This window comes from Osmerus mordax, chromosome 2 (assembly GCF_038355195.1).
Source record: "Osmerus mordax isolate fOsmMor3 chromosome 2, fOsmMor3.pri, whole genome shotgun sequence".
NCBI lineage: Eukaryota > Metazoa > Chordata > Actinopteri > Osmeriformes > Osmeridae > Osmerus > Osmerus mordax.
In genome coordinates, this window is record NC_090051.1 from 19,660,189 (window position 1) to 19,680,647 (window position 20,459).

General features: G+C 41.6%; 1 protein-coding gene across 1 annotated transcript in view; it reads left to right on the forward strand.

Moving 5' to 3' along the window:
• Positions 1 to 20,459, forward strand: part of LOC136962898 (glypican-6-like) — a 52,896-nt gene that overhangs the window by 14,830 nt on the left and 17,607 nt on the right. Inside the window, exons 3-4 of the mRNA XM_067256803.1 lie at positions 5,373 to 5,764; positions 9,570 to 9,735. Of these exons, the coding sequence (XP_067112904.1) occupies positions 5,373 to 5,764; positions 9,570 to 9,735 (558 nt within the window). The remainder of the gene's footprint in view (positions 1 to 5,372; positions 5,765 to 9,569; positions 9,736 to 20,459) is intronic.

Here is a 20,459-nt window from a genome sequence, read left to right on the forward strand (position 1 = left end):
CTGGCCATTCGTTGACCACCAACACCATGGTTCTGAGGATCACAACGGAATATTAATGAATTGAGACTCGCATAATCAATCCTATTTGGAGCGGCACACTCTGAGCTCTTTGCCACAGTGGCCTGCATGCTAATAATCCTATAGAACAGATTTTCACACACATGGAAATCAACTGCATCCTAACCCGCCTTTGGTTTGTTTTCGACAACAACGCCACATTATATAATTATAATTATACGAAATTATATAAGAAATTATCATATTAGTTTCTTGTCCTGGTGGTTCCTTCGATTTGAAAGCATATCCCAGTCACCTACCTCCACACCCACTGCCTCCCGCCCACTTCCCTCTCCTCCCCAAACCAACAGTGTGTGACTCATAACAGCTAACACACAGCAATAATCCAGAGGCATGCAGAGGATAAAAGGTCACTGCTGTCATGTTTACTGAAGTAGTACAAGGCCCATTCCAAACTCATTCCCCCATCCTTCTCAGACGTTCTCCTCCCTTCAGACCGGCCCTTTAATTGACAGGTGGAGTATGGGCTGCTCCTCCCAGCAAGGACGCGGCAGCTTTTCTTCAGAGCCATTGAAAGATGGAGGAGTGCGCTCTGTGTCTACCCTACGTGGTGGCCTCTGTGGTGAACACATGGTGATAGAGATGGTGGGGCGCTCTGGAACAGGGCACAGAGCTGCTGGACGAGGAGGGAGGCAGCGTAAGCTCTACCGGAGAAACCATCGACTATGTCATTGGGGAGTCAGGTGGCTGAGCGGTGAGGGAATCGGGCTAGTAATCCGAAGGTTGCCAGTTCGATTCCCGGTCATGCCAACTGACGCTGTGTCCTTGGGCAAGACACTTCACCCTACTTGCCTTGGGGGAATGTCCCGGTACTTACTGTAAGTCGCTCTGGATAAGAGCGTCTGCTAAATGACTAAATGTAAATGTAGTTGTGAGATACAAAGCAATGGGTAGTGTTATTATAGACTGCTCTAAGAAAGTTTGCCTGACAACATCATCAGGGCACTGTCTCATCCCAGGGGCTGCGGCTTGTTCAGTTTGCTTATATTATGAAAGCCTATTAAACCCACAGAGGCATACTTTGCCTAGAAGCATCATTTACATTGTGTAGTAAAACATAAAGTTGCCCTTCTGTAGGTGGGGGCAATACACTCTTTGAATTGATCTTCTTTGTAATTGGTTTCACACTCAAACCCTGCTGCACAGAGGCTGCCAAAGATAATCACAACGGGTCAATGTTGAGGTTGCTGCGTCTTTAGTATTAAGGGTTTATAAATGACCCGCCAGCTATGATGGATGGAGCCGTTGAAACTGTCTGCTGTTATCCCTGCATGTTGCCTTAATTATGTGACCTCCATATTTTTACCGTCAGCTTAAACTACAGGCTTTACGACTTTGCCTCAAGTATAATCTCTCACCCCAGCAACATCATAACATTGTTGTTGCCACCAGGATCCCAATTGGGTGAATGCTGCACAGCAGTCAAGGGTCTCTTCAAAAGCAGGGGTTATGCTTTGGTTGGTGATGTACTCTGTCATTTTGATATCTCCTATAGTTTTCCTGAATCCCAATTGCTCGGGATGACTGTCTGTGGCTGAAAGCCCTGTTTGAGTTACTGCTGGTCACCGCTCAGGGGACTTTGCTGTAATTAACTACAGGCCGCAGGGTCCAACTTTACACTGTGGCCCCTTAACAATGTCACACAGTTACACACTGTCATCCCAATACACAGCCACCTCTGATGGGTGTGCACTGAAGCCCAGTGGGCCGCTCCTCACTGTCTTTCAAAACTTTCCCTGACACCCCGGGGGCCTTCGACTGAGAAACAGTGATTCATCAATGTTTTTTTTGTGTGTGTGTGTCTATGCATGTGCTTCACATATTTGCTTTAGAAAAGCTTGGTTTAGAAGAGATCTGAGGATCTGCAGTGTGTTTTGTCAGGAGACCAGACCTCAGCAGGCCTCGGCTGGAGAGAGAGGCTCTGTCTGAGGGCGAGCGGAGGCTCGCTCTTCATCAAAGAGAGAAGGGCTCCGTTTAGCCTCCACGCACAGTTCGCTGCGCTCAGCGAGGAACGGGCCCAGTACTGTACTGAGCCTCATCAGCGCAAAGTAATGAACTTTAGGCGAGTTAAGGGTATTAACATCAGTCTTGTCCAACATTTAAGGGTCATTGTACTCTCTGCTAGCTGCACTTGCAGGCATTAATTTGGGCAGACCTCTTAATTATTAAGATGTATCAGGTCTTTATGTGAGTTCTCCTCATAAATGATTTTTTTTGACGCAATACCCGATTGTAAAATATGATCCTCTTTGTGAATTATCTGTAATTATGTTAAATTGTCTTTTAACAAAATTTATTATTCACTGAACTGCAATGAGGTCATCCATAATGTGAGTGTTAATTATTCATTGTAATTGTTCTGAATTAGAGCTTGGAGTCATATCAAAGATGCCGACTATACTTTAAAATGAATTCTGCTTCAATTATGTTGATTGTATTCGATTAATAGATCAGGTCATCCAAAAGGGGGAATATTTGACTCCACACAGATATTTCCCAATCCTTTCATTCATAATGAAATTAGTTTCAAACATGTCATTAATCAGAAAGCATATCACTTGATACCATAGACTCTTGCATATTATTAATCAAATCATGATGATTATGCACGAGGAATCATGAAAACTCATGGTGATAAGTGCAGATCGTGCATAATTGGTTCACTTAACTCTGCCATCATGTTGCATTTTTTGGATATTCTCAATGACCTTAGCACATCATCCAACTCTCTGCAAGTTTCATGGCATTGCATTGATAAATGTCAGAATAGCAAGTCAACTCAGTGAAACCATGACAAGCTTGTCTTCATCTGTATTTCTAACCATCCCTCTAGTGAGGGATAAATGTTTGAAAATACAAGTTAATATAATTATGTCCCAAGAGACACAGGAACTGGAGTCCAACAACACCAACATTAAAGTCTCAGGTAAAAACAGAAATACAAAATGATTTTCCACTACTGAAAATAGAACTACCACCGCCACACACACATGCACACACCAAAAGATAAACCAAAGAACTCCAAAATATATTTAGATGTTGGCCACAAAAAGAGCTCACCATGCTATATAAAAAGATAGAAAGCACATCTATCATCAAGACAGCATACTGTCTTACTAAACATGATACCATTTTAATAAGTACCCTCATTAGTGATGGGTCCTTAACACATTAGCTACTGTAAAAGTCTGCATTAAGGTCTTTTGACCTAGTTTAATCAGATGCTTTCCATCCCATAATGTGTGGGAGAATTGTACCATATTTTACTCTGTTAATAAGGCTTAGATTTGACCATTTAACCAGTCTGGAAAATACAGATGGAGATACAGGTAGACTACCCAAGTTTAATGTGTCTTTTAAGTCAGAAATTTTTATGTGAATAATCATTTGAATTATTTGAAAACCATAAAAAAATGTGTTTCTAGGGTCAGTAATTGTTACAGTTCACAAAGTGGTCAAGAACGATACAGCTAGATCTGAATGTAATTACTTTTACATGCGGTTTTATTTAGGAAAGCTATTCAAATGAACAGTATATAAAATGGTGTTGATGATAGATGGCATGTCGGTTGTATCTTTTTCGAGGGCAGTTAATACAGTAATTAACATACGTGGAAATAGGATAATGCCGGTCAAGTCTTATTCAGAGCTACACTTCCCAAAGACCATTTCAGTGTTTGGAGGTTGCTAATGTGTTGCTCCTAATGTAATTGGATTTCTCTCTTATTGCAGAGCACAAGTGATCACTTAGTGACATTACCATTTTAACAAGGCCCCTCAATTCATACCTGATAGATATTCAGAATCTTGAGAGCCGCATGACCACCCTGGGAGAGGAGCTGGTTCTCGGCAGACAAACCAACTTCAATCATGCGAATAATCGTGTACGGTCCATGTATCTCTTGTTTTTCATCGTGGCATACAGGGACCAAGTAAAACCAAAGGACTATATCGTTTAATGCTATGTTTTGATAAAACGTGTCTGAATCTGAATAAAAGAAGTTTAGTATGGTAGTCATGGAACCCTCATACTGATATTCTTGAACTATTGAACTCAGTGTTCCTAATTTGCAGAAAAAGGTGTGAACCCTATTCAAATTTAATCAGACTACTTGAAAGTCAAGCCTGTCATCATGGATAGCTAATATGGCAGACATCACCTCACTGAAGTTTCAGTTGATCCATTTAGGTCATTCTGTAAATATTACGCAGTGTTGACAAAGAATATAGCCTCAATCTTTCACCCTGAAGTCTCTGTTTTTTGGAGAGTTTTTCTATGTAACTTGAGGCTGTGTGCCGTTCTTTCTCTATTAAGCGTAGAGCTGCTCCAAAAATAATGATCCTCCACAACAATCTCAGGAAATACTGTTGGAGAGATGGAATTATATTGGATTTAAATCAAGTTGGGGAAAATCATACTAAGTTTTGTGTTTATGAGTTGTGTGTGCTTTTGTAAGTTGTATAATAATATAACATTTTATAATCAGCAAATATTCTACTTTTTAATCGTTATCATTCTATGGTTGATTTTCTTAACAAATACTATAAATCTCTATTATTACACGTTTTCCTTTTACATTGTATGTTTTCCTATTGAAGGAAAACAGAAGAAAATGCAGTTTCAATAATAAACAATCATCAATATTGGATTTAATATTTTGAAGCATTATGACTTTAACGCCTCAAAAAATACTTTCTCAAACATGGTATAAATGAGTGCTTTAGATTCAGTTTGATTGATTGACTTTGGATGTCAAACAGGGTAGTCTGAAATGTGAGTAGTTAATGGTATATCGAGTTACAGTCATAAATACCTCAGTCTTGAAGAACACACTGTATGTCGCTGATGAATATTCCCTCAAGGTGTTAACCTGATAAACATATGTGAGCTAACAGTATAATCTTAGCTGCAGAGTGTAATGTTATACTATATGGATATGTCACACTTGCAAAACAGTGTCTGTCTTTCAAGAATAAAAATGCCAAGTGGTTAATATACAGTTTTTATTTGATTTGCTATATCCGTTGCTGCTGTGATTTATACTGTATGACGAATAATTACATAAAGAAATACCACTGTGTGTTTCCGTTTGAGTTGATTTGTTTTATCAGTGTGGATAGATCTATACATAATGACATGATGTTTTGACTTTACTCATGGGAACATACACAATTCACTTCAATTCACTTTATTAATCCTGACCAAAGTCGATGTTCCGGTTACTATGTGCACACTTTGAGATATGAATAGTAGACATTTATAGCCCCTTTCTTTTTGTTTCCCCTCCAACCAGAATTCTTCCTGGAGCTGCTGGAGAACACTGAGAGGTCCCTGAACGAGATGTTCGTGAGGACCTATGGCAAGCCTTACATGCAGAACTCTGAAGTATTCCAGAACCTGTTTGCTGAGCTAAAACGCTATTACACAGGAGGAAATGTCAACTTGGAGGAAATGCTCAACGACTTTTGGTCTCGTCTGCTGGAGCGTATGTTCACGCTGCTCAATTCCCAGTACATTATCACAGAGGACTATCTGGAGTGTATCAGTAAGTACACGGACCAGCTCAAACCTTTTGGAGACGTGCCCAGGAAACTCAAGGCTCAGGTTACCAGGGCCTTTATCGCGGCACGAACATTCGTCCAGGGCCTCTCCGTTGGACGAGAGGTAGCCAACCGAGTTTCCAAGGTAACAACCAGCATCTCTGTTGACCAAGAAAGCTGTCTATACAGTACATGGCTGCAAAGTTTGGGATGTAGCAGACATGGCAATATAATGTTTTTATTTAGCACAGTTCCATCACATGAAGCAGATAGATGACTAATCAAAGTATTTTATGATACAAAATTGTGATGAGTACACTGAAGCCTGAGTTGAGTAACATCCAACATAATTTTGAGCAAGCTTGTCATGTTTCTGTTTTTCAGCATGGGTGAGGATTTCTTATGGTATTTCATGGATCAGCATCATGTTTTGCCCTCTAGACTGTTCTAGAAGAGTTGGTATACTAGACGGTTGGTTGGCCTTCGGGGCTCTGAGTAATAACACTGCGGAGATCCTCTGCATTGTTTGGGAGAGAGACTTGCAGACTGAAGGAGCTGGGAGACTTGCTTGCCTTAAGCTATAGAGTGAAAAAGGAGAAAATGTGTGCTGCAAATGTTTGTATCTCTATCTCCCAATATTTGTTAACTCCATATAGGAGCCATTAATCATGCTCAGGCCTGAGTATTCTGTTTGATGTGATGTAATCGTACTGCTGCCGCAGCAGTATATCATATTGCCCTGGGAGTGTGTGTAGTTTCGATCGTGTGCAAAATAAGATTAAAAGGAAAAGCAAGAGTCTTAAGCTTGGAATTAGCCTCACTAAACAACAAGGTGGGGGCTGCTTTCTGGATGACTCCTTTACTGCTCATAATGACGTTAATGCAGGTTTTAGTCCTATGTTCCATCCTGGGAGACTCCAGTCTGATAGATGCCCATTTCACCACTTCATGATTCATTGTCTCTGTTAATGTGTGTGCACGTGCGTGTCTGTGTACGTGTGTGACTATGTCTACGTGTCTTTGCGTAAATGAGTCTGCGTATGTGTCTGCGGACAGTTCTAACTGAAAATGTTTTGCTTCATTTTGTCTTACGTGGTCAACCACTTCACTTTTGACTTCACGATGGATCTCAATAGTTTCAAAAGGTGAGGAGGAACCAGCATCGTATAGTGTCACATTCACTTTAATCTATTGGAGTTATGCTGTATAATCAAGATGCCTGATCCCTGAACTTTCAAGCATCTCGACATGTTCTCCGTCGTGAACTCCGTGAACCCCCCATAGCGAGCTAAACGGAGAGTGCCTCACTATTTCCACCACTGATGAGACCATGTTTATGAGCCAGTCCTGAGAATGAGTGGTTACTATCTGCCTAGGGACACACATCCTGGCTGCCAGAATGTCCCTGCTTCACCTCTGGCATTTCACAGGGACCTGAGACCCGGGTCATGTGGCGGGGGCCGTGTCCTTTTGATCTGCGGGGTCTGAGCTCACGAGCCTGGATTGGGTTTAGGCTTAATGGAATGAGACACCCAAGAGGAGGCGTCTGTGGCGCGGCTCATGTGAGATGTGACATCCACGTCTATCACTGGCGGGGCGTTTATTGAATTACAGTAGCCGGTGTTGTACATCACACCGCTTCACAGCTCATGAGAGACAACAGAGAGGGCACACAGGAACTAAAGACTTGTCTGAATGTCTCCTCCCAGACAAAATTCAGACGGTATCAAAGACTACACTCCGATTCTTCCAAATATATCTCCACTGTTTGTGTTTCAGTGTCGTGTGAAGTGATGATCTGACTTTTGATTCTAATAATAGGAGCTGCTTTGACGTGCTTATCCACTGTCATTTGGATAAACCCTGCTTTAGTGAGACTGTAATGCACTGAATCCATACTCCAGTCCAGGCATCAGGACTGCAGAGCCTTTCATTGAGAATGAACTGCTTTTTTCAGATGTCAGTGATGGACAGTTTTTCTGTAAAGAAACAAGCTTAGAGATTATGGTTATTGTCGTTCTGACACAAACATTGACTTTCTATTCAGTGCTCGACTGTTCGAAAAAGGTGACGAAATTAAGTTGAATTTGCTTTTAGATTACCTCAGGATGATCTTTCCCTTTGATGTCAGACTCCATTGTGTTTAGTCTTTTACCTACCTGTGTGTTTTATCTGTTGCTTTGCAACCGCAGAACAAAGAAATTAGACATCTCGTAGATACTTCCCACACAACCACCCAGAACTTCCACAGAAACAGTTGAAAGAAGGTTCACCCTTGTTATCTCCAACTCGTCAACCTGCACTCCACTTGAGAGTTTGTAGGGATGCCACAACGACATTGTCTGAGTGATCAGTGTCAGGGTGTGTAATAAGCCGAACAGACGTGCTACCATTAGATGTCTGAAACCTGTCTTGTCACGGGCGTGTGTGTGTGTGTGTGTGTGTTTGTTTGATCCTGCTATATGAAGGCAGATGCTGCCTCCTCTACTCCTCAGTGGCTGCTCACTGGTGGGTTGAAGAGAAGCAGGGGTCCAATCAGATCAAACATTTCGACTGCTCAGAAACCACTCAAAGACAGAGACTTCCAACAGCGACAAGTCTTGTGCTCCCACCAAATTCATGCAGTGTCTGGGTTCTTTAGAAACTTGAAACTAGTACATGACAACATTCTGTATGTCTTTAAACTAGGACAGGACAACATTCTGTGTTCCTTTAAACTAGTATGTGGAACTTTACACTAGTGCAGGACAACATCATATGTTCCTTACATTTTACCTAATTTCCTATCTCTGCTTGATTTGGGTTTGGGTAAACATGAGATTCTTTGTTCACAGCCTGTTCAATCAAAGTACAATATGCTTTTTTGATTTGCAATGCATTTAAAAGAAACTGGATAGATGCATACATTGGAAGTACAAATGCCATAAACTGAATAATGTTTGTAATTATTAGTCAATGGACCTACATAGAACACACACACAGTTAAGAAGGCACACACAAACACAAGCACCCGAAAAGAAATGCTTTCAGTTACCAGTGTACAAATTGGAATTCAGGTGGAAGCTGCTCCGAAAGCATGGGCTTTTGCAGCAAGGGAGTCAGGTGGCTGAGCGGTTAGGAAATTGGGCTAGTAATCTGAAGGTTGCCAGTTTGATTCCGGTCCCTGCCAAATGACATTGTGTCCTTGGGCAAGGCACATCACCCTAATTTCCTCGGGGTAATGTCTCTGTACTTACTGTATGTCGCTCTGGATAAGAGCATCTGCTAAATGTAAATGTTGAGCTAGTGTGGAGCTGGCTTCCTCAGTGGGAAGAAGAGAGATAACACCATTTGTTGTTCCCCGTGAGACTTTGAGCATCTGTGTTGATATTTGCATTGTTCATCCAACACACTACTGTTCACCTGCGCTGCATTTTCTACATCCTCCCATGTTAATATTAATGCATTTAGTCCTCATGCATTCTGAGCCCATGGAGAGGTATCATAGATATGACGACGGTGTAGCAAGGCAGTATATCCCTCTGCATTCCAAACAGTGTCTTAGCCTTGGCAGTCTCAAACTTAGCTTGACCCCTGGAGAATTGTGTATTGCAGTGCAGTGCTGTTAGACAGAAAAAGTTATTTTACTACCCTTCCCATTGTTTTCTCTTTGAGTTTGTGTGATCCAGCTTTGCTGGTTTTTCCTAACTGTTATGAAAGAGGTATGGGTATAATTGTAAAAATGTGTCATTCAAATGATTTGAATCAGTTTTATTTAAATGATGGTTTGTAGAAGAGATAATTGCACAGCAAAGAGACACATTTAACAGCATAGCACTGCAGCATTAAAGTGTAACAGTTTAGTATAATGCAAGAGTGACGCTCTGACGTTGCTGTACCCAATACAGGATCGGTGGAACAGTCCTGTGGGTTACAGGGTCCCTCTGACCTTCCTGTCCTCTTTCCTGTAGGTGAGCAGTACCCCGGCCTGCATCCGCGCTCTCACCAAGATGCTGTACTGCCCCTACTGCCAGGCCATGCCTGCTGTCAAGCCCTGTAACAACTACTGCCTCAATGTTATGAAGGGCTGCCTCGCCAACCAAGCAGACCTGGACCCAGAGTGGAACCACTACATCGGTAAGACCCTTTGGGTTTGTCTCTGTCCAAGTATCTAGACATGTCATTTCATAACGGCACAAAAGCAAAATATATACGTTTTGTGTGGGGGGTTTTTAGTGGTAAGAAAAGCGTACTTTGAGATACTTTCAGATCTCTTTCATGTTTTGAATGTTCCATTGACATGACTTGGGCATTTAGATAAAAGGGTGCATTTCTCTGCTGGTATCCTCCTTTTGTCGACATTTCATAGTGGATGAAAGGGCTTTGTTCATGGGAGTCTTGTCTCCTGCTGTGTTAAATGGGGACTTGGAGGGGGGGCAGCAACACACTGATGGGAACAGAGGGTCCTGTGAGGAGCAGCAGCTTGTTCAAATGGAAAGAGAAAGAAAGATTACAAATATGAATGTAACATGACATTTATCTATTTAATAGGATGCCTTTTTCAGATCCTTCATTTAAGATATGTCAAGAGGGCTGGATTGTACTAAAGCTCGAGCGAGCATGGTAGCAAACTGCACTTCAGAGGCACATGGCATGCTGGCTGTCAGAAACAAGCAGTTGAAAAGGGGTCATAGCTCTCTAGGTAGCTACAGCCTGTCAGAACAGCAGAGGCCCCATCTTAAATACAGCACTGTGAAATGTTTGTGGAGCTGTGTGACTTTCCTAAGATTAATATTCCATTCTAACATGAGAGAGAACCCTTGTTTCTCAAGGGGGAAAGGTACAGAACATGGGATGTGCTGTCTGTGTTTTGAAATATGTCTTGGAAGGCATTCAGCCATACTCAGTTTTGTGCTAACCCCACAGGACAGTCATCGAACCTTGTAATATGGCAATTCTTAAGAGATAAGTCAACCAGTGAGTACAGAATTGCTCTCAGAAGCTTTGGTTATTTGAGTAGGATTTCAGTTTTTTTTCCCCCGAATTATACATTTCTGGTGTTTCTCCAGAGTCAACCCACTTGAAACGCTCATTCTCACGTCATCAGAATTCTCCTTACTCTAAATTGAATGATTGCTCCCAGGGTGTGGATTAAATGTCATTTTTATATCTTTTGGCTGTCTGACATTTTATTTTCATTATGGGCTGAAAGATTTTCAATTAGCTCAAGGTCCAACCACAAAGAGATATTGATTTGGTTCTCAGACGCTACAGATGCGAGCGTGTATCTGCCAGTGAGGTGACCCCTGTGGTACTCACCGCTCCTAAGTAGTTAGTTGGGGAAGGATAGACTCAAAGAAAACTCTAAAACCTCAGCTAACCCTCCAGTGTTCTCACAGAAGACAGCGATGTGTAAATGTCACCAGAGGTGGGACCTGTATGATTCTGTATTGAGCGTCTGTGGTGTGAGGAACTAGTGCGCCGTCAAAACAGACTTTTCAGCATTCCGGTTGAGTCAGAAACACAGTCCTTCCAAAGATTGGACAAGTAGTTCGATGTAGTCAGGACGATGCTGCTTACTTCAGACCAGGTCCAAATCTCAGTGGGCATGGTGGAGCAGACCAGGATCCATCCACTCACACACACCACAAAACAGCCTATCTCTATGTACATCCATTTCAAAATATGACTCACTCATGTAAAAGTTGAATTTCCCCGAGCTGTTTCGGCTGCCGTGTACAGAATGAAGTAACCAGTGACTGGAAGGCACAGAGTGAAAGAGAACACAAAAGCCTAGGAGAGCGACACGGATGTGGCACCAGAGCTTAAGCTAAGATATTCATCTCGACTCCGGAGGCATGTATCGAGGCCAACAGCATATGTCTGCTCCACTGACCAGAGAAGACGAGATACCACGGAGGTGAAAAGCTAATTCAACCAAGGAGTGAGAAATCCCTTACAGCTGGAAGCTGAGCTCCCGATAGCAACGATTTTTTTTCCCCCTCGCCACCTCCTCACTGCATCCCTCCATCCAGCAGGGAAGAACACTCCTAGCATTTAACTTTTGACAGAAGTTGTACAAAAAAGAAGTCACATAAGGCTACATCTGACCTTCATTTATCCACAGTGTGAGTGTGTAGGGCAGAGGGACTTTGGTGGCACTGCCAAAAGCAGGCTAAAACAGCTGTTCATTCAATGCAGCTGTGCCTCCATTCATTGTGCAAAAATATGAATTGCTGCCTAACATCCATCTCCTCTCAGAATAGCTTTGTGCCAATTCTGAGCATCCGTTTACGCATAACCGAAGACGGAAAATGGGAGAGTCTGAATAAAGCTCACATTATATTGGTGGATGTGTGCATGTTCCTTTTCGTCTTTGAAAGGATTTAATTATGTTATTTATGAAAACACAGATTAGGCTTGGCAGATGCATATTAAAAGATGGGACTATTAGTACAGCATGTTAAGCACCAATGTGAACCAATTCAAGTCTTTGTATTTCTGCATATGTCTTTGGACACTGAAGACAACACACTAGTCTTCATGCCAACTATCTCAATTATATACCTCTGGGAAGCAGCTCTCAGAAATATTTTTTTCTGAAAAGAACATTTGGTTTGTTTTATTTCTCTCTCAGGTGGCAAGACCAGCCAGTCTGCACATTTCTTAGCCGTAGGCAGAGAACAAATGGTACTAGCAAATACAATATGAGAGATATTTTACTTAGAACAAAAATGTGAAATTCTCTATGATCCTAAAAGAATCCTAGGACCAATGTGGCTTTTGAATAACTCATAATTATTTCAGAGTACAGAAAGATCTTGCACTCAATGATGGAGTAGTGTCTACCACCTGTAGAGATTAACCAAGTTTTCAGATGGCTAATGTCAGTGTCATCAACAACATGAAATCAATCTCTGATTCGTGAATCAGAGATTCTGAATAATTAAATGAGATCACTACCATCTGATCATGTCCAAGATTATCAGTGAACTGGACATGAAAGATGTTGGCCCGAGAGTCATTTTCAGACGTTCAGTATGTAAACAACATGCATAGGGAGCAGTGTAAGTATGGATATAAATTGTGATCTGTGAACAGCAAGGTATTTGTCTCTCTCTTCCTCCAGAGATATTTGTTTAATTAGAGGGAATATAAACATGGATTATATTGGGTTCACTGAGTAGACAGTTTTTAATCCATTTGTGCCCACTGAATCACTCCAAGATTATTATGGAAGCAGATGGCAGGTGATATATTTCATATTCCTCCCTGAAATGTAAGAACATGTTAATTGAAATGGAAAAATACAGGCATTGTTTGGAGTGTGTTTTGTATGACATATACAGTAAGTGTGGCCTAGTTGGTCTGGTGTCGATGGATCATATTTGAGGCCAGATGTTTTTGAAGAGAGGAGCCTGTTGAAGCATTGAGTAACTGATGAACAGATGTTGTGCACACTTGAGCAATTGCACATCAGCATGCTTTATTTGGCAAATTATCCCGGGTCTAACAGCGCTGTGTGCTTCGCATAAATGTGTATTTATTTATTTTGTATAATCTTTTTTGTGTTTATTCTGCAGTTCTTTACACCTCTTGAGGCATCTTGACATGCTTTTGATGGAGGAACATCTTTTCAGTGGATTGATGTTTTTAAGTATCTTATTCAGGAATGTTTTTTAGGACATTGTGTATTGGGCTGTCAGAGGCAGAACTGATGTCTCGATCAGCGTATGGGGTTTGGACATCAGTTACATGCTGTGGTGATGAATACGGCCGTCTTTAGTTTACCCCCCAACATGTCATTATCATTTTTTGTGTTGACAGGTAGGGGTTGACAGCGATGATAGAAACCCATTTTCCTTTTTCAAATGTGCTAATACTTTAGCGCAATCTAAAAGTGTTCCACTTGGCCACCTGACAGCTCCATGTACCTTACTTTTGCTTTGCAGCTGTCCAGAGTTGTCTTTTCCTGTCTGTGGAGACACACCACCACACTGGAAGTGATCTGCATCGATTGTATCTGCTCATTCCTCTTTAATTGCATGATTTGTTTCACTGAGTAACTGGAGTCGACCACAACCCCACATTTCTTGAAAATTCAAGACAACAACATTTCCTGTCCTTTGTGAAGATTTCCTCATGTATAAAATATCGGCAGAAAAAAAAAAAACTACACTCCATTAGGGGCTTGCGCATGGCTGAAAGTTAGACCTCACAACTGGACCAAAATATCTCCTATGCATAGGCTCTGTAGGGAGTGAAAAAGTGATCAAGTTGTTAATTCATTTGGTGTCTTTACATTTGTCCAAACATGGATGTAATGAATTGCAATTTACACTTCAACACCACACTAGCTAATGGAAGCAGCCAAGAGGGATTTCCGCACGAGGATTTATATTCCGCTACATCTGTCTCTGTCTCTTGGAAAAAACGGAACCATCCACAGCTACGACTTACTGGTGTGCATGAGAACTGTAAATACGGTGGCTTTAAAAGAGATCTCGGCCTGAGAAAAATAGCCTTGAGTCAGTTCTGATCAGAGGTGGGTTTGTCAGAGTGCGAGACAGACGCACCTGATACAGTTACACCTCTGTTTCACAAAATGGAGGATAACTGGAAATGATGGCTGTCTGTGGGCTTAATTTCTGTCATGACTTAAGGTTGACATGACAGTTCTATTTTTGACAAATCATTGGTATGGAAATTGATCTTTTAAGATACTCAAATGACAAATTGCTCAACGTATTTTATAGGTGCTTACAGTATATATGAATTTCAAAAGGCTTTCATGCTGTTCCTGCTTTGTAGTAACGAGTGTTTCAGGTTAGCTGAGGGTCTAGGTTCTGCTGCTGGATAGGTGTCAATCGGAGGAACGTCAGCCCAGGAGACTTGTTTAGAGTGGGCATGTGTGTGTGTGCATATGGGGGGCAATGAACATTAGAGGAATTAACTGATAATGTATAGCATTTTATAAGCCTCATCTGACAGGACGTCATTGTCCTGGAATTGTATAGGGTCCCACTGTGATGCAATGTAGCAAGGAAATTAGTGCAAAGCACCAGACTATCTGTCCTGGACATTTTTTCTCCATTAGTGTGTTTGCTTTTCTTCCATCTCTTGAGTCACTGAGGTCTGAATTTCCATCCTGGGTGTGCAAGCCTTTAAACAGGGGTGATTTAGCAAGGTCCTCCCTCATAGCTATTTCGCCCCACCTCAGGAACCTTGGCTAAATGGATTTATAATGGCTGTTTGCTCTGACTAATCTATGTGGCCTGTTTCACCACACATGGACACAGGGTTAAGCAAATACAAATAAGTAATCTTATATCCTCTGTGATATGTGACCACACTTGATAGAACTCAGAGGAGGGTGTTAATGTCCCAAGTGGGAGGAAAGGAGAGGGTTGGATGGTCCAGGCTGTTAGGAGAAATGGTTTTATTTAATGAGCCCTGAATTACTAGAACACAATCCCAAACACATTAAGAATGCATTTCTGGAAGACGATATGTTCAGAATGTGAACGATTTACCTTACCTTATCTCGCCAGCTTCAAGTAACATTTTACTAACACTACGAACAACTCTTGAAGTGCACCGAAGAAATCTGTCCTGAGAACATGACCCTGGTTCAGACTCGAAGCTAAGCATAACCACTTCCCAGACCCGACCTTTTAGTTTGATTTGACTTTATTTCTCAACTTAAAATACATAAATTCCTGAGAAAAGACAGATGAGTGCTTCTGCAGCTGTTATCTTCTTAACAGCAGTTCCATCCGTTCTTGTGGCATTCTCAGTGCAGTTCAACTGCTGAAACCGTGTCCAGATCACGATTGGGTTTTGTGGCAATAGTGCCCTCCAGAACATGTGGCTTTACGAGGAGAACATGTATGTTGACTGTAAGGAAGGATTTCCTCAACATATTTGTGGATAGCATAGTTGAACCCCCCTGTCAGCATGCATTAGAGGCCTGTGGACAGATGTTGTGTAAAAAACTGGAGCCCTGTGACATTCCCAACCCCATTAGTAAGGGGATCTGCTGGTGAATGGCTCATTATTGAATTCTGCTGCTGAGTTTCATTAGCACTAAGGCATCATACAATCAGTGTTGCCCTGGAGAGCATAAGGTTTCCTCTCTAGAAAGACATGCCCAGTATGTGCTAGTGACAGTCTATTTACAAGCACACTGATTAGGATATAGAGGGAGCAAACTGTCTCACACTAATGCAACCAAACAGTATTTGTTTTGTTTCCATTTTAACTCTTAAGGGTAAGTATGTCGACTGCATTTTGTACAAAAACGTAAATAACTGTTAAAAACTGTTTTTGTACATTTTACTACCACTTGGGACCTGGAACAATATTTTAGGGGTAATCGGTATTATCAAAAGTCTGTGGTTGGAAAAAAAATGTTTACTTTTATCGGCCTTATTGGCAAAAGAAGAGGCTATGTTGACAGCTTTTAGATATTCTACATCCAAGTAAGTCCTGTACTTGTTTTTAGGGATTGTTGTTCTAGACAAACACGCATAGGGATTCAAGGAGATCCTACTCTGTTCCACAACAGCACTCCTTTCCACAGCAATGTTTCCCTTCTTTTAGTTTCCATCCACACCAACTTCTGAGCCCTGTAGAAGTCTGTCTCCACTCCCCCAAGAGAACCATGAGATTACTGCTATACGCAAGGGGCATTATTTAGAGTCTTCCTGCTGGGTAGAGGATGTGTTTCATGCACATCGTTTTTATCTTCAGGTTAAATATTCATGGGCTATGTTTTAAAAGAGCCCCCCAGTGCTCTCCCAGATTAACCCGTTAAGGAGTAGCGTCACACATATGTGATTCTGAACATTCCAACCGACTATTTTTCGATAGACAAAAACTGTATGACAAACGCTATAGTATGGCTTCAAAATGTACAATTAGGAGGCTAACAAGTAACACTAGCAGGTAGTAGCATTGCTACGAGTATTATGCTAGGTTGCTAGGTAACGGAAGCTAACTAAAACTAGCTAGCTTCCGTTTTGGAAAAATAACTCACTCCTTAAAAGGTTTTAAAGGACACCTGTGTCAGACCTCGATTGTTTCCCCGGCTCGGCAGTTCCTCTTGGTTGAGCTGCCTATGGCATTAGCATCAGGGTTCAGAGTACGAGTGAGGAGCGGCTCACTCGTGTCTCCAACTCAGATTTGCTGTAAACCATCAACGAAAACCACTTCTGTTGTTGCCTGTTGCATTGAAGGTTGAGCACTGTCTGTATATTCAGAGCATGGACTTTGTGATCTATGTTTGGACGTGGTGTCTGATAGCTTTCTGTTTGATTTCTCTTAACAAGTCTCAAGAGGTTGGTACTGTATCAGAGATCTGACACTTTCTGGTAAGGTCATTTAGAAGCTACGGTATAAATGAATTGAAAGAAGGCACAAAAAATATCTGTTGGGAAGTGGGAATTTAAATTTTGTTTAAATTCAAGTCAAGGAGACTTTTTTTAAAGTTCTCGGACCGTCTCCTTAAATGTGTTACTGCAATGAATATTTCAGTGGAACAGGGGGCGGTTTCATTTGTGTGAATGTGTGTGTGTATGTTTGTGTGTGTGAGTGTTCTCAAGGACTTTTTCATCAGGAAAAAATTCGAACAAGAAGCAATATACTTTATTTTGAAAGATTTTTTTTTTTCACCGTGTCATACAGCACCATTAGCTGGCTGAGTGAACCGCAGATGAGCTATGCTTTACAGAATCCAAATTACACAAGAGCCATTTTTCATACAGGGGATCCTTCACAGGCTAAGAGTCATAGATAGGCCTTTTCACTCCCTTATTTGTCCTTGTCTACAGTAGGATTGCTAGCCGATACTGCCTCTGTTTTGGTCGGCTGCAATCTTGATAAGTAGGCAGAACATAGATTGACTGCAGAAAGACAGTGTTTTTATTTTCCTGGCCTTGTAGTACTGTATGTTTCAGTGATCAACTGAAATACGAGACCTCAAGGGAAGGAAAAATGATACGCTAATTTGTGTAATTGTTCTACAATTTTGTATTACTGTAGCGCTAGGGATATTTTAAATGCTTAAATAAGCACTTGTACAATGCATTTACTTGTGCATTCATATATTGTCAGATCGATTGCTGTATTTTATTCTCAACTGCACTGATTTTAGTTGAGTATTTTTCTATATGTAACCAGGACTAATAAAAACACATTCAAACTGTTGTCGCCTTCCCATCGTGCATCTTAAAATAGGACAAGATGAGCCAATTTGCATAGCTGTGTGGCGATGATAACCAGATTTCCCTTTTGTTGGCTGGTGTCCTATCTCCACACTACAAAAAGTGGTGCAAGGAGCGGTTTGGCTCATAAGAGCAGTGCAGGCTCTGTGGACCAGGCTCCAGCTCCCCTCATAAATGAGAGTCATTAATTCTCCATGTAGGTAGAGTCTGCCACGTCCCTCCCTCTCCTTCGAGACAGAGGTGTACTGCCCTGGTCCGACTTGACCCAATCAACATTGCCATCTCCTGTCCCTCCTATTCTCACTCTCTCGCTCTCTCTCTCTTTTGCACTTTCCCTCTCTCTTCTGGTCTCTCGCTCTACCACCCTCTCTTTCATTCGCTCTCACTCTCACGTTCCATCTCTAGCTCTCTGTCTCATCCCCTTACTCACTCTCACTCTCTCTCAGTCTCTCGGGGATTTGTGTGGGATGAGGTACTGTATCCGTTCCTCCTTGTGTTTAAGGATCCCATCAGATAAACATATCTTAACCCAACACAGCTAGCAAAGAAGATTGCCATCTTTTCTGATGCTAACGGCAACTCCATTCACTCACCATTTGATGTGAGCCAAGTTGCTGTGTTCAGTGGGCTTGTATCTTCAGAATCAACAGCATTTGCATACAACAGTATTGTTCATGTCTGTATCTCAGGGAGTCATCCTTCTTTTTGTCCCATCATAGACTATACCTGAAGCCAGTTCAGGACAATAACATCTGTCATAATCAGCCAGTGGCATTGTTACAGTAGATTCAGACTTGTCTCATATAATAAAAGCTTAGAGCAGCAACACACTGTAGCTATGTATGTTTGCATTATAGACGATGAGTTATGTGAAGGCGAGGAACATATATGTATGACATACAAGACATATGTTCCGTATAGTTTGTTGATCCAATGTACTTGAATAATCTCCTAGCAACAAAAGCTAGTGCCGTGGCCTTGAGAGACAGTACCGGGAGAAACCCAGTGCTATCTTTGCTGGACTCAAAAACACCATCACCCGGCACAGGGATATCTACCCGAGCATCGCAGGTTATCTCCCTGCCCCAGCGTAAACAAACATGAGGCACTCTTCAAAGGCCGAGCCGCAGACATAATTGGAAAGGAAATGGCACCCGAGTAGAGCTAGCACTTGCTGGCTCTTCCTCCCAACCATTAGTGATCTCAGGTCTCCAAAGACGGTGGTCAGGGTTGTACACACTTTCACATTATGGAAAAGTAGCACCTTTTTATGAAGCTGTTAGATTCTAAAAAAAAAGCCATCCTTACAATATCTTTTTTGTGTTTTTGATATTTTTGCCTTAAAAGCAAGCAAGGTTTTTCCCCTATGTTCACTGACAAACAACAAGCACTACACTATTATCATTGTTATAGTCATGTGAAGGTTATTGCAGTAAGGCAGCTCTTTCTGAAGACAGAATAGCATTCGAGACAGTGGAATATGCTTGGTATTTGCAAGCAATGTTAAAAATAAATATGAATTTATGAGTGGCCAATGTTTTCTCAGGCCCCAAATGGAGTGATGACTTCATTGAGCAGGGCGGTAATGACAGAGTCATTAGAGCAGCCTGAGGGTTAGGTCTGGTCCTGGGAGGTCTCTGGGATGGATGGAATCTGGGCAGCGCAGGGCAGAGGCGCTCTGCCTGCCTGACAGCCAGCCTACAGGCCTCGCTATGTTCTCCTATGGATGGTTAGGACAGTACACCAGCTGTCCCTGTGGGGCACTGCTCATACTCCAAACTGCCATGACACAGACTGTCACACATTAACAGGAATATTCCCCTCAGGATAGAGCAGACTGCTCAGGTTAAGGACAATAACAATTAACCCTTGAAGCTTGGAAAGGGCAAATCTGGTAGACTAAGGGATTTAAGACAGCGAACATAAGCGTGGTCCCTTCTGTGCAGCACAGGAGAGATACTGACAGCTTCGATTTATAAGGCTCACAGAGAATTGTTATTTTTAACTTGCTATCACGGATGTTTTATCTAGAGATGGTGCGACGGATTGTCTGTTGAAGACTGAACAGTAGTTTGATTGGCACATAAAAATGCAGGGTTGTTCTAATGATATGCACTGTCTCTTTCCTGTGTGCCGACGAGGCCATATGGTTTCAGTTCACATTAAGAACTGATTAGGCAGTGACCTCACACCATCGCATCGGTACCAGCAGCAGATGTAAATAAGACCTCAAAGCTCTTAGAAATTCAGAATTAAATCAATGACTCATCATCCCTATTCATTTTGGTCCATATAACTAAATTATATTGACTCTACTGAGCTGATATACATAAAAATGTAATTTACTCTCAGAAGCATTAATGTTACATGATTATGGGGTACCATGATTATATAGATCAAGTTACTGCATAGGCAAAATCTACATATGTTTGTCAAATTGTCAATTGGCATTGAAATGTATGGGTTAAAATAAATTACGCATAATAAACTTTCATTCTAAGTGTTGTTTGAATTTCATGTGTCTTGGTCAAGGTTAATCATCAAGTCATAATGTGTTCAGTATGTCCTTACTGCCATAAAAAGTAGATGTGTCTACGTTGTGACAGCAAGGTGCAACGTTACATTCACATTTATAAA